Here is a 13,299-nt window from a genome sequence, read left to right as displayed (position 1 = left end):
CTGCAAGCCTGGCGAAGAGCACGAGTATTGTCATTGAGCTAGCGCTCGCATTTTAACTTGTGTTGTTTGGCTTGTATGGGTGCCAGAGAATTTAGGGCGGCAGTGGCTCAGTGGTTCATGTAGATTGTCTACAAACTGGAAGGTTGGTGGTTCAATCCCCGGTTCCACCTGACCAAGTGTCGAGGTGTCCTTAAGCAAGACACCTAACCCCAGCTGCTCCCGACGAGCTGGATCGCCTTGCATGGCTGACACCGCCGTTGGTGTATGAATGAGTGAGAGAATGGGTGAATGTGAGGCAAAATTGTAAAGCACTTTGGTGGCCATTGGGTCTGTGAAAGCGCTATATAAATGCAGTCCATTTACCATTAAAATAATAACCGCAGTGGTATTAAAATGATTAAGCCAATAATCATTTATCTACACCACTTTAATTATCATAAAATAAGTCAGACTTATCCTTCCTTAAAACACTTCCTTAAAAACCGCTGAAAAATCAGAACAGGTAGTCGATGTAATTTTACGAGTCTTGTAATGTTAAAAGAAGTGGGCACTCTAAAAACGTGTAGTCGGAAGACACGTCACAATCCCGCTGCATAGAGCCTATAGGCTTATGATCAGAAATAACATGGTCCTCTTCCTCTATAACAAGGTCGCTGACTGTCAAACCATGTGAAAGCACCAAGTCAAGAGTGTGGCCCTGAATATGAGTGGGAACATTTACACATTGTACCAAATCAAATGAGTCAATAAGGCTCAAAAATTCTTTGGCTAATGGATTTTCTAAACAACACACATGTATAACCTGTGCCTCATATGATGAAAACGGCTTCTTTAATGTTTTTTGTCCCCTCCCCTCACAATGACAGTAACATGAAGTTACATGAATCACGTTACATATATATAGACAAATGCGACTGTCTCCAATATTGGAGGGGACACGTCCCCCCCGGTTCCTATGCCCTTGGTGGCTACTGTAAGATACCATGTGATCCATGAATGATATAGCCAAAGCCTATACAAATGTGATGGCAGCTCCGCAACTCAGTTACCTATACAATATATGAACGGAATAAAGTAATGTTGAGGCAAAAAGAACAGTTCACTCAATAAAGCCTATTGGCTTTAAATCACTTTTTGGCAAGTGTAAAACGGCATTTTCTGGTTTTTATTGAATATTTAAAAGGTATTTCATTTGGGTAAAATGAGTGTAATCTTTCAAATATCACCCTCATGAATAAAACCAAGTAATTTTTAGGCAGAGAGAACAGTTCACTCAATAAGTATTGGCTTTAAATTACCTTTTGGCAAGTGTAAAACTGCATTTTCTGGGTTTTATTGGCCATTTAAAGGTATTCCATCAGGTACAATGAGTGTATAACTATAATATGTCAAATATAACCCTCGTGAATCAAATCAAGTTATTTTTAGGCAGAAAGAACAGTTCACTCAATAAGTAAAGGCTTTAAATCACTTTTTGGCAAGTGTAAAAATAAATGTTACTGGTCTAATTTGTTATTTAAAGGCATTTCAAGAGGTAAAATGACTGGATAAGATATAATCTGTCAAATATAAAAACCATGAATGAAATCACGTCATTTACCACGGACAAAATGTTATGTCTATTTGCAGGTTATGGCCATTTGTTCATGATAAAAGCAGCTAGATGTATAGAAACCGCCCGGGGCGATACAGCTTTCACACGCTGCACACGCTCCTGCGAATGGTAATCAGTTTTTGGCACATGACCACTTTTCGGGTTTTTAACATGAAACAGGAAACTCATGAATATTCACGTAAGCCCCGCCCATTGACACAGACCAGCGGTAAACGTGACGCATTTTTTCGTCGGACTCTGATTGGCTATTGAACGACATGAAGGCTAATGATTGGCTTAGAGGAAAATTTGAAAACATTTGTTGTTGCTAAAATGCAGTTAGCAGCGCGGCGCTAGTTAGCGGAGTTATTAGCGATTGATATCTTTATTAAAATGTTTTAAATGAGTTTCGCTTAGCCGTAGACATCTTCCCTCGGACTTTTTGTGTTCAATAAGAAGAAGCGATGGACATTAATTCTTATTTTCAGTAAGTAAAGTTAGCGTCATGATAATGTTTATGATTCAGGTTCCCTTCAGTTCGTTTAATGTTTAACGTTATTCCCCCATGATTTCTTACAATATCATGATGTTTTATTCTATATGACACATCTGCTTGTCTCCCTTCTCTGTGCGTGTCGTGTTTCTAACACATTTTGCACTCGTGCGGTTTGAGAGCTAACGTTAACTTAACGTTACGACAGTGTTTGAATCCGTGGCTGCTTCTCATAGTGTTCAACTGTTTACTGATGCGATAACACGAGAGAAGATTTATTACACGAGAGAAATGCAGTAAACTAGCTCTGGCTTTGTGAAACGTCATCATCTTGTGTGATTGTCACTTATGTGTATCTGTTGATGTTTACTGATCATCTTCATCATCAACATTGGTGTGATTGTCACTAATGTGTATTTGTTGATGTTCACTGATCTTCATCTTCATCATCATAGGTGTGATTGTCACTAATGTGTATCTGTTGATGTTCACTGATCTTCATCTTCATAGGTGTGATTGTCACTAGTGTGTATCTGTTGTTGTCACTGCTCTTCATCATCATTGGTGTGATTGTCACTAATGTGTATCTGTTGATGTTCACTGCTCTTCATCATCGGTGTGATTGTCACTAATGTGTATCTGTTGATATTCACTGCTCTTCATCTTCATCACTGCAGGGCCTTTGAGCTGAGCGTGCGCAGTTATGCTGGTGATGACCCGTTGGACCCCTGGGATAAGTGAGATCATCTTTAATGTCTTTTTAATAGTTTTGATGAAATGAGCTGTCCATCAATCATGTCTGATTTGGCAGGTTTGTTCAGTTTCTGGAGAGCAAGCTGTCCCTGGAGGAGAGGAAGGGTTTGTCTGTGGTGCTGGAGCGCATCGTTCAGACCTTCCTTCAGGATGAGCGATACCACAACGACCCGCGATACGTCACGCACTGCGTCCGATGTGTAGGTTCAGTCTCGCTCTCTCAGTCAGACTCAGGATCAGGATCTGTAAGATGAACACTCACCTGCCTCTCTCTGTGCAGGCCAGCTTCTACAGCGACCCGATGGAGGTGTACAGTTATCTTCACGGCCGCGGCGTGGGTGCGCAGACGGCGGCGCTGTACATGGACTGGGCGCATCAGTTTGAGGAGAGAGGGCAGCTGTCCCAGGCTGAGCTGGTGTACCAGAGAGCGCTGGAGAACAAGGCTGAGCCGCAGGACAGTGTGTTGCAGCAGTTCAGGTGAGAGACACTGAGACAATCATATTACATTATTATATGTTCAGGTGAGAGACACTGAGACAATCATATTATATATTTAGGTGAGATACACTGAGACAATCATATTACATTATTATATGTTCAGGTGAGAGACACTGAGACAATCATATTACATTATTATATATTCAGGTGAGAGACACTGAGACAATCATATTATATATTCAGGTGAGAGACACTGTGACAATCATATTACATTATTATATGTTCAGGTGAGACAATCATATTACATTATTATATGTTCAATCATATTACATTATTATATATTCAGGTGAGAGACACAGAGACAATCATATTACATTATTATATATATACAGTTGAGAGACACTGAGGTGATCATACAGGTGAGAGACACTGAGACCATCATATTACTAGGGGTGTAAATCGGGGCCTTCATGACGATTCGATACGATACCGATTTCTTAAGCCAACGATTCGATTATTTTCGATACTTCAGAATTCCCCGCGATACGATTCGATTCGATACGATTCAATGCTCGATATTTTTACATGATGATATCTATTAAGTTTCAAAATAAATCAACAAAAATAAATCATTTAATTAGCCTTTTATTGAGAATACAGAAACAGTATTCTATCTATTCACATAATAATGTGTATGTTACACTATAGCATTTGTGCTCAATGCACTGCAAATGAACAGAAAATAGAACAGTTACTGCATCTACTACAGTTACAATAAAGTGCAATCAGATAATTTGTAATAAGAACAAAAGTCTAATGCTTACAGTGCAGGTCTACTATGGCCAATTAGCCTACTGTATTTACTGAAAAAAAAAGCCTTTTCAGATGTGCGGAGAGATTCGACGTGTTGCTGCAGTATCTTATCTCACACTGACAGTCTTTCTCTTTACAAACGGCAACATCTCTTACCAGTGCTCCATCTATTTTCCTGAAGCCAAAATACTTCCACACCCATGACTTGACGCCGACTGGAGTGTGTAACGTTTCACTTGACATTGCCAGCTCGTTCTGACGGTTCCATCGCTCTTGAAAGTCAGACTCAACAGTGTGTGAACTGTGAACATAAACGTAATGCGCGCGGCGCGTGAAGCAGTGTGACGTAGAAGACAATAATGAGGATATCGCCACCCGCAGCTTAGGAGTAGGTTGCACGCATATGTCGGAGTGGATGCTGAAAAATGACAGGCGGCAAAATAAGCACATTAATCGATATTCTTGCGGACGCAACGATGCATCGAATCGCCGGCTGTATAATCGATGTATCGATACGAATCGATTGATATTTACACCCCTACATATTACATTATTATATATACAGGTGAGACACTGAGACCTACACATAATGTGCTTTACCTGAGAACATCTAAAAAAACAGGATTCATGCAAATCACAAATGTCAATTAAAGTCGGCATGAAATAAAAATGGACCCTGTTTACTTTTGCTAGCGCACATACAGTGGTGAATAATTAACCCATGTAAGTTAATACACAGAAAGAATAGTCTGTGGCGATAAACTTTAATCAAAATCTGGAAATATTAGACCAATACAGGTCTAAATCCATGTGATCACTTATATCAATGTTATATATATCATCAAATCATCCAGCACTAAAACTTGTGTAGTTTTTATTTAAAAACTTCCAATTATGCAGAATATACGATGATAAATATTTGAGTTGTCAATACAATGTATAACAATGCAATATACATAAGAGTATGATTTTACCCCTAAATTCAGCATATTGACACAATGATAACTGCAGATCCACTGTTCTCTGCCTGGATCCAGTTGTTTCTGTGAATCACATCGATCATTTGCCTCTCTGTTCTCTAGCTTTCAGCCGTCCGTAAAAATATAACTCCGATTTCTTGTCAAATCTACTGTCGATCGCAAAGCTCTTTCCCATTTTAGATGTGCTTTGTGTTTTTCACGGCATTCACCCTGACCTTTTCAGGACGTGTGCGCTAAAGTAAAACCTGCCCTCTATTCAATATTGATTTTTACTTGGAAATACGTCACAGCGCTGAAGTCGGTTGCAACTTCTGGTTCACTGGGACTTTAATCCAGCTATATCAAGCTGACACCTGACATCAGCGGAGGTCGTGTGTGCTAGATCAAGTTGAAACAGACCCCATGATTTTACTGTGGCCCATTGAGAGTTTTCTGAGCGTCACTGCAGCACATCAGCCGTGATGTTCACATCACTGGACTCACACATCTGTGCCGTACTGTGTTCACATCACTGGACTCGCACATCTGTGCTGTACTGTGTTCACATCACTGGACTCACACATCTGTGCCGTACTGTGTTCACATCACTGGACTCGCACATCTGTGCTGTACTGTTCACATCACTGGACTCGCACATCTGTGCTGTACTGTTCACATCACTGGACTCGCACATCTGTGCTGTACTGTTCACATCACTGGACTCGCACATCTGTGCTGTACTGTGTTCACGTCACTGGACTCGCACATCTGTGTTGTACTGTGTTCACATCACTGGACTCGCACATCTGTGCTGTACAGTGTTCACATCACTGGACTCGCACATCTGTGCTGTACTGTGTTCACGTCACTGGACTCGCACATCTGTGTTGTACTGTGTTCACATCACTGGACTCGCACATCTGTGCCGTACTGTGTTCACATCACTGGACTCGCACATCTGTGCTGTACAGTGTTCACATCACTGGACTCACACATCTGTGCTGTACTGTTCACATCACTGGACTCGCACATCTGTGCCATACTGTGTTCACATCACTGGACTCGCACATCTGTGCCATACTGTGTTCACATCACTGGACTCGCACATCTGTGCTGTACTGTTCACATCACTGGACTCGCACATCTGTGCCATACTGTGTTCACATCACTGGACTCGCACATCTGTGCTGTACAGTGTTCACATCACTGGATTCACACATCTGTGCCGTACTGCGTTCACATCACTGGACTTGCACATCTGTGCTGTACTGTTCACATCACTGGACTTGCACATCTGTGCTGTACTGTTCACATCACTGGACTTGCACATCTGTGCTGTACTGTTCACATCACTGGATTTGCACATCTGTGCTGTACAGTGTTCACATCACTGGACTTGCACATCTGTGCTGTACTGTTCACATCACTGGACTCGCACATCTGTGCCGTACTGTGTTCACATCACTGGACTCGCACATCTGTGCCGTACTGTGTTCACATCACTGGACTCGCACATCTGTGCCGTACTGTGTTCACATCACTGGACTCGCACATCTGTGCCGTACTGTGTTCACATCACTGGACTCACACATCTGTGCTGTACTGTGTTCACATCACTGGACTCGCACATCTGTGCTGTACTGTGTTCACATCACTGGACTTGCACATCTGTGCTGTACTGTGTTCCCATCACTGGACTCGCACATCTGTGCCGTACTGTGTTCACATCACTGGACTCACACATCTGTGCTGTACTGTGTTCACATCACTGGATTTGCACATCTGTGCTGTACAGTGTTCACATCACTGGACTTGCACATCTGTGCCGTACTGTGTTCACATCACTGGACTCGCACATCTGTGCCGTACTGTGTTCACATCACTGGACTCACACATCTGTGCCGTACTGTGTTCACATCACTGGACTCGCACATCTGTGCCGTACTGTGTTCACATCACTGGACTCGCACATCTGTGCCGTACTGTGTTCACATCACTGGACTCGCACATCTGTGCCGTACTGTGTTCACATCACTGGACTCGCACATCTGTGCCGTACTGTGTTCACATCACTGGACTCACACATCTGTGCTGTACTGTGTTCACATCACTGGACTCGCACATCTGTGCTGTACTGTGTTCACATCACTGGACTTGCACATCTGTGCTGTACTGTGTTCCCATCACTGGACTCGCACATCTGTGCCGTACTGTGTTCACATCACTGGACTCACACATCTGTGCTGTACTGTGTTCACATCACTGGATTTGCACATCTGTGCTGTACAGTGTTCACATCACTGGACTTGCACATCTGTGCCGTACTGTGTTCACATCACTGGACTCGCACATCTGTGCCGTACTGTGTTCACATCACTGGACTCACACATCTGTGCCGTACTGTGTTCACATCACTGGACTCACACATCTGTGCCGTACTGTGTTCACATCACTGGACTCGCACATCTGTGCCGTACTGTGTTCACATCACTGGACTCACACATCTGTTCGATAAAAAAACAATTGTTTTACTCGAGGGGAGGTGGAAAATAAGCTTAATTCCCCAAATGGTGGAATATCCTGTAACGTTAGCTAGGCTTATCGTTAGCCGGGTGCTCTGCCCTGAGTTCCGAGATGTATACGGCTACAGTGTTTCCCCTACAATGTAACATATTCAGCAGCGCTGCAAAATCTTCACATGATCAATAATATCACTTCATTCACTTACACATCTAAAAACACTGAGATATGGCGACCGGCGGCGCAGTGGCTCTGGATCCACTTATTGAGAAGGAGGAAAGAGCCACATATGGAAATATTTTAGATTAGGCCAATGTCATGTTGCCATAAGGGGCCGTTCTCAGCGCGTTTTTTGCGCGTGCAAATTCGCGCGCCTCTGTTCATGGTTGCATAGCAACGACAGACACCACGGGAGAGAACGCGCTTGTGGAAATGAGAAAGCGGTACTACGAACTGCGCTCTCCATGATGACGATGAAGTATCAGCAAAGGATTAATTAATTACTAGCCCTTGCATTAGCTTTACTATATTTATGGAGATGAGAAATAAAAAGCTGCCCTGTACAGCGATCAGCTGTTCGGCCGAGCTTTCAATTTTGTTACGGAAAGGCCGAAGCTGATCGGCTGGTTTTTGTCACATGACCTGTTGAGATGTTTTCATCTCGCCACGGCATATGCGCGCCTGGAAATGAGCACGCCGCGTCGTCCGCGCCTACATTTGAAATAATGAATTTACACACGCAAAAAACGTGATGTGAATGTGGTATTGGGTGCGGTTTTATCTGGGTAGTTTTACGAGTATATGAGCACATATTGGACCGACACCTGAGTACTGGTATCAGTATCGTTGCATCCCTAAATGTAACGTTAATTAATATCAGTCTGTCAGAAAAGCAGTTCTAGGCTTATTCTTGGCTGGATATAGCAGGTTTGAACGCAGTTTTGGATTAAATAAAAGTACAAGTCAAGTCCTGTATAGTTTGGTAACACTACAATAAGATACCATTCATTAACATTACTTAATGCGTTATATAACATCAACACATTGAGTGAACAATATTTTTACAACATGAATTAATGTTTGTGAATCTGTTATTTAATACAAACACTTGATTGTTCCTGTTTGTTCACTTCATTCATTGTGCATTAAACAATGTTAACAGATGTAAAATGTATTTTTTTTTAAAGTATTACCGGAGGAGAATAATTGCTACAGTATATTGTTAATTGTTAGGTAATTTTGTCTAATGTTATCTTACAAATGGAATCAAGTGTTTTTAATACTATAAAAAAAAAATTCCATCTTAAAAATATATCTAAATTACACCATATGCTCTCATTGACAAATGCGGAATAATTATTTAATGCTTTCATGACCTCAAGGCTAGATTATTGTAATGCTCTAGTGCAGGGGTTCTCAAAGTCTGCATTCAAAGGTCCAAATCGGAATTTTCATCAATGTCAAAGGTCTGGAAATAATTGGTTATTACAAAACTTGTTTTTAATAAACATGCATAACAAATCAACACAAAATTGTTTTAAATAAACTGCCTTTTGCATTTAAAAATACATTAATAACAAGTGCAAAAGTGGGAAAACTTTGATTTGCGATAGTTTGCACGTTGGCTTGATGATATATGCTCAGCTGCGGTGATTCATGTTGCAGCAGCGTCTGGCTATAACATGACATATAGCCTTTAACACGCTCTCACACGTTTATTTTTTAGCATTTTTGTGAGTAAAATTTACGTTTGTGGTTTCAACAACCAGATGCATTTACATTTTGTCCAGTTTCGTCTGGAAAGCGGCCCAGACCTCCTCCTGATGTGGTTTGATCAATCGGATTTAAATCCGTCTCTAATGCGTTTCGGAGAGCAGTTAGGTCTTTTCACGATTGGATAGATCCGATCATAGAAAACGCATGAAGTGGCCAGGTGTAAACAGCCCCATAGTGGCGTTTGACATTTCTCTTCACAACTCAGTCTCGTTGCAAATCAAACAGAACGGCTTTGTGCTGGATCTCTGTCCACTCCAATCATATTTGAAAACTGTTTTCTTTGTCAACTTTTTTTTCTCCTAAAACTGACATCCTCACCCATCCTAGCGCTCACTGCGGTGAAGTGTCGCCTGGTTACGTCAAACTTCATACGCTCACTGGATGTCATGACAACAATATCACGGAGGAAAACTTGAAATATCTCGCCTTCACTTTCATTTCGGACCATCTCCAAAAAGACCCCTGAAACAAATTATTTTAACAAGCGTTTATCAAAGTAGGAAATCCACACTTTTAATCCCTTACACACAATTAGTGCTCTTGAAATACGAAATGGAGACGGGTCCAGATTGAATTCTCTCCGGATCCGGACCACAGTCCGGACTTTGAGAAGTGCTGCTCTACTGGGTGGTTGCCCTGCACGCTTAACCCCTTATATTGGCATAACACATGCTGTATTGTTCACATCACTGGACTCACACATCTGTGCCGTATTGTGTTCACAGGCTCTTCCAGGCCCGGGTGAACACCCACACTGCAGCTTCAGGTACAGCACTCTTCCTCCTCTTCATCACTCTCTTCTTCACTCTTCCTCCTCTTCATCACTCTCTGTACTGTGATCTCCACTCTTCATCACTCTCTGTACTGTGATCTCCACTCTTCCTCACTCTTTGAGCTGTGGTCTTCACTCTTCCTCCTCTTCATCACTCTGTGTGCTGTGAGTGCTGACTGTGATCCTCCTCTTCATCACTCTTCCTCCTCTTCATCAGTCTCTTCATCACTCTTCCTCCTCTTCATCACTCTCTGTACTGTGATCTCCACTCTTCCTCACTCTGTGAGCTGTGGTCTTCACTCTTCCTCCTCTTCATCACTCTCTGTACTGTGATCTCCACTCTTCCTCACTCTGTGAGCTGTGGTCTTCACTCTTCCTCCTCTTCATCACTCTGTGTGCTGTGAGTGCTGACTGTGATCCTCCTCTTCATCACTCTTCCTCCTCTTCATCACTCTTCCTCCTCTTCATCACTCTCTGTACTGTGATCTCCACTCTTGATCACTCTGTGTGCTGTGGTCTTCACTCTTCCTCCTCTTCATTACTCTCTGTACTGTGATCTCCACTCTTCATCACTCTGTGTGCTGTGGTCTTCACTCTTCCACCTCTTCATCACTCTCTGTACTGTGATCTCCACTCTTCATCACTCTGTGTGCTGTGAGCGCTGACTGTGATCCTCCTCTTCATCAGTCTCTTCATCACTCTTCCTCCTCTTCATCACTCTCTGCACTGTGATCTCCACTCTTCATCACTCTGTGTGCTGTGGTCTTCACTCTTCCACCTCTTCATCACTCTCTGTACTGTGATCTCCACTCTTCATCACTCTGTGTGCTGTGAGCGCTGACTGTGATCCTCCTCTTCATCACTCTTCCTCCTCTTCATTATTCTCTGTACTGTGATCTCCACTCTTCATCACTCTGTGTGCTGTGGTCTTCACTCTTCCTCCTCTTCATCACTATCTGTACTGTGATCTCTACTCTTCATCACTCTGTGTGATGTGGTCTTCACTCTTCCTCCTCTTCATCACTCAGATCATGTGCGGCAGCCGCTGCAGAACTCACAGCTGGTCAATCAAACCCCCCGGCAGAGAGAAGCTGTTCAGCCGCAGAGTAAGGTACTGTCCACGAAGTGTTGAACTTCAAATAACACTACACACTGTCCTTTCTGCACGTTAAGTCTATTACCAAAGCATTTGTCAGTAATACAGTTATTGTGGGTGAAATGTGAATAATTGCATTGCAAGCTGATTTAAGGTGTGCTGAAATGTTCAGTCAGTGGCCACAGCGCCCCTAGTGAACGCAGTCCGGCCGGAGCGCTGGGTCATGTGCTCGTGTCGTTACACACCTGAACATGAGGAGACTCCTGAGCTGTGCGGAACGAAAGGGAAAGATGTTAAAGCCAAAAACAAACATATCTCCTCAGAATAAATTGCACACATGCTTTTGTTTTTTGCTTTGTTTTTCACCAAACTGAATCGTATGCCTTCAGAACACTTCAAATATGCAGCACGAGTCACACGGGCTTATTTTAGGAGGCTTTTGTTCTGCATCCTTTTTTTTAAAGCTTTTGAATATAGTATCCGCAGTTCATTATTATTGATGTTAATAAAGCTTCTTGTATGGTCGATCAAGTAAAATTCACTTTCACACAACAGAATCATTGCGGTACATATGCGTATCCAGTGTTCATGTAGACTCATGCACTGTACTTTAACACTTCTGAAGTCACATTATGTGTTGTGTGAGAATCAAACCCATATTTATGTTATTTACTGAATATCTTGTCTAGCTCTCTTTCACATGATCGAGAGAAAAGCAGCAATGTTCGATTGATTCATGAGCAAATGATTCTTTTGAGTCGGCTTTCTTTAATGAGTCAGTTGATCCAGTTCTGAATGATTTGTTGATGAATTGGAGTGGCTCTTGAGTTGAACTCAGTGACTCAGTTCATCGGTTAACAGAAAACCGCATAACACATGAAGCATCGTATGACTTCAGACGCCTGGAACAAAGTCATCTGGACTAGACTTAACTGCAGTTTCATGGATCAACACCGGCTTCATCATTTGTGCACAGTAGTAGAGAGTCATGCAAGTTTGGACTAACATGAGTGTGAACTGAACCGTTTCTGTTGCAGGATCCAGAAGCCTCTCCTGCTCCTCGAATGGTGCGCATGTAAGTGTGTGTGACACGAACTTCATGTTCAACAGTGAGTCTCAGACTCAACCTGTTGATGTGTGTGTGCGTGCGGTGGCTTCAGTGATGATGGTGGTGTTGTAATTCCTCAGAATCTCGCGCTCGGAGAATAACCCGATCCGGCCGGCCGGCGGCAATGGTGTGGAGTGTGTGTCCATGTACTGTGTGAAAGAGCTGCAGTGTGAGGGGTCCGAGCTGTCGTTCGAGGAGCTCAGAGCCAGACGCTACTTTACTAAACGCAGACAGCAGGAAGAGCAGCGGCGACTGGGTGAGGAGAACACCTTCACTTTACACCGTTTACACTGCGTGACACACACACACACACACGCACGCAGTGCTGCTGTTATAATGAGTGTTGTTTGATCAGCCGAGGAGCAGCGCAGGCTGTGGGAAGAGGAGGAGGAGGTGAGGAAGATGAAGCAGCTGTTGGAGGATCTGGAGAAGAACGTGACTCTGAACCCAGTGACTCTTACGGTACAGATCCAGACATCTGACTAGCATGTTTAGCATGAACACTTCTGTCCAATCACACGCTCTCTGTGACTGTCCGTCTTTACACACACTGGCATCAGAAATGTGAGGTAGAGCTGATCGATTAATCATTAAAAGATGCCTATCTCGATTCAAACACACACGTGTCCGTATTCCTAAATGACAATGCTTTATCTGTCTATTAAAGCTTAGACAAGTGCGATCACAGTGAACATTCAGATCTGATCCAGAGAGAGCAATCGTCATGTATAGACATGAAACCGCTTCACTAACATCTTTTCAACATCACAGTATCATTATTTATATCTTATAATAATTTATATCATCACAGAAGTACTTGGATAATTCAGATATTAAAACTGATGTCAAAATAGGTTGATTACACGTTACACCAGAAGGTGGCGACAAGTGACTGTTAAAAATGTATTTATTTATTTATTTCAAAAATGCTTATTCATCCAGTGATGACAATAACAAGTGAAGTCTTTGAGTGAGAC

At 42.6% G+C, this 13,299-nt stretch overlaps 1 protein-coding gene across 1 annotated transcript in view; it reads left to right on the top strand.

The window, feature by feature from the left end:
- The first annotated feature begins 1,927 nt into the window (after positions 1-1,927).
- Positions 1,928-13,299, top strand: part of bub1 (BUB1 mitotic checkpoint serine/threonine kinase) — a 35,448-nt gene continuing 24,076 nt past the window's right edge. Inside the window, exons 1-10 of the mRNA XM_079584217.1 lie at positions 1,928-2,081; positions 2,765-2,824; positions 2,899-3,040; positions 3,121-3,317; positions 10,072-10,112; positions 11,147-11,229; positions 12,252-12,289; positions 12,403-12,578; positions 12,678-12,784; positions 12,990-13,009. Coding sequence (XP_079440343.1) covers positions 2,059-2,081; positions 2,765-2,824; positions 2,899-3,040; positions 3,121-3,317; positions 10,072-10,112; positions 11,147-11,229; positions 12,252-12,289; positions 12,403-12,578; positions 12,678-12,784; positions 12,990-13,009 — 887 coding nt within the window. The 5' untranslated portion in view covers positions 1,928-2,058. The remainder of the gene's footprint in view (positions 2,082-2,764; positions 2,825-2,898; positions 3,041-3,120; positions 3,318-10,071; positions 10,113-11,146; positions 11,230-12,251; positions 12,290-12,402; positions 12,579-12,677; positions 12,785-12,989; positions 13,010-13,299) is intronic.

This window comes from Phoxinus phoxinus (assembly GCF_949152265.1).
Source record: "Phoxinus phoxinus genome assembly, chromosome: 16".
NCBI lineage: Eukaryota > Metazoa > Chordata > Actinopteri > Cypriniformes > Leuciscidae > Phoxinus > Phoxinus phoxinus.
Note: the sequence above shows the minus strand (reverse complement) of the source record. Positions and strands in the feature narration are given on the sequence as shown.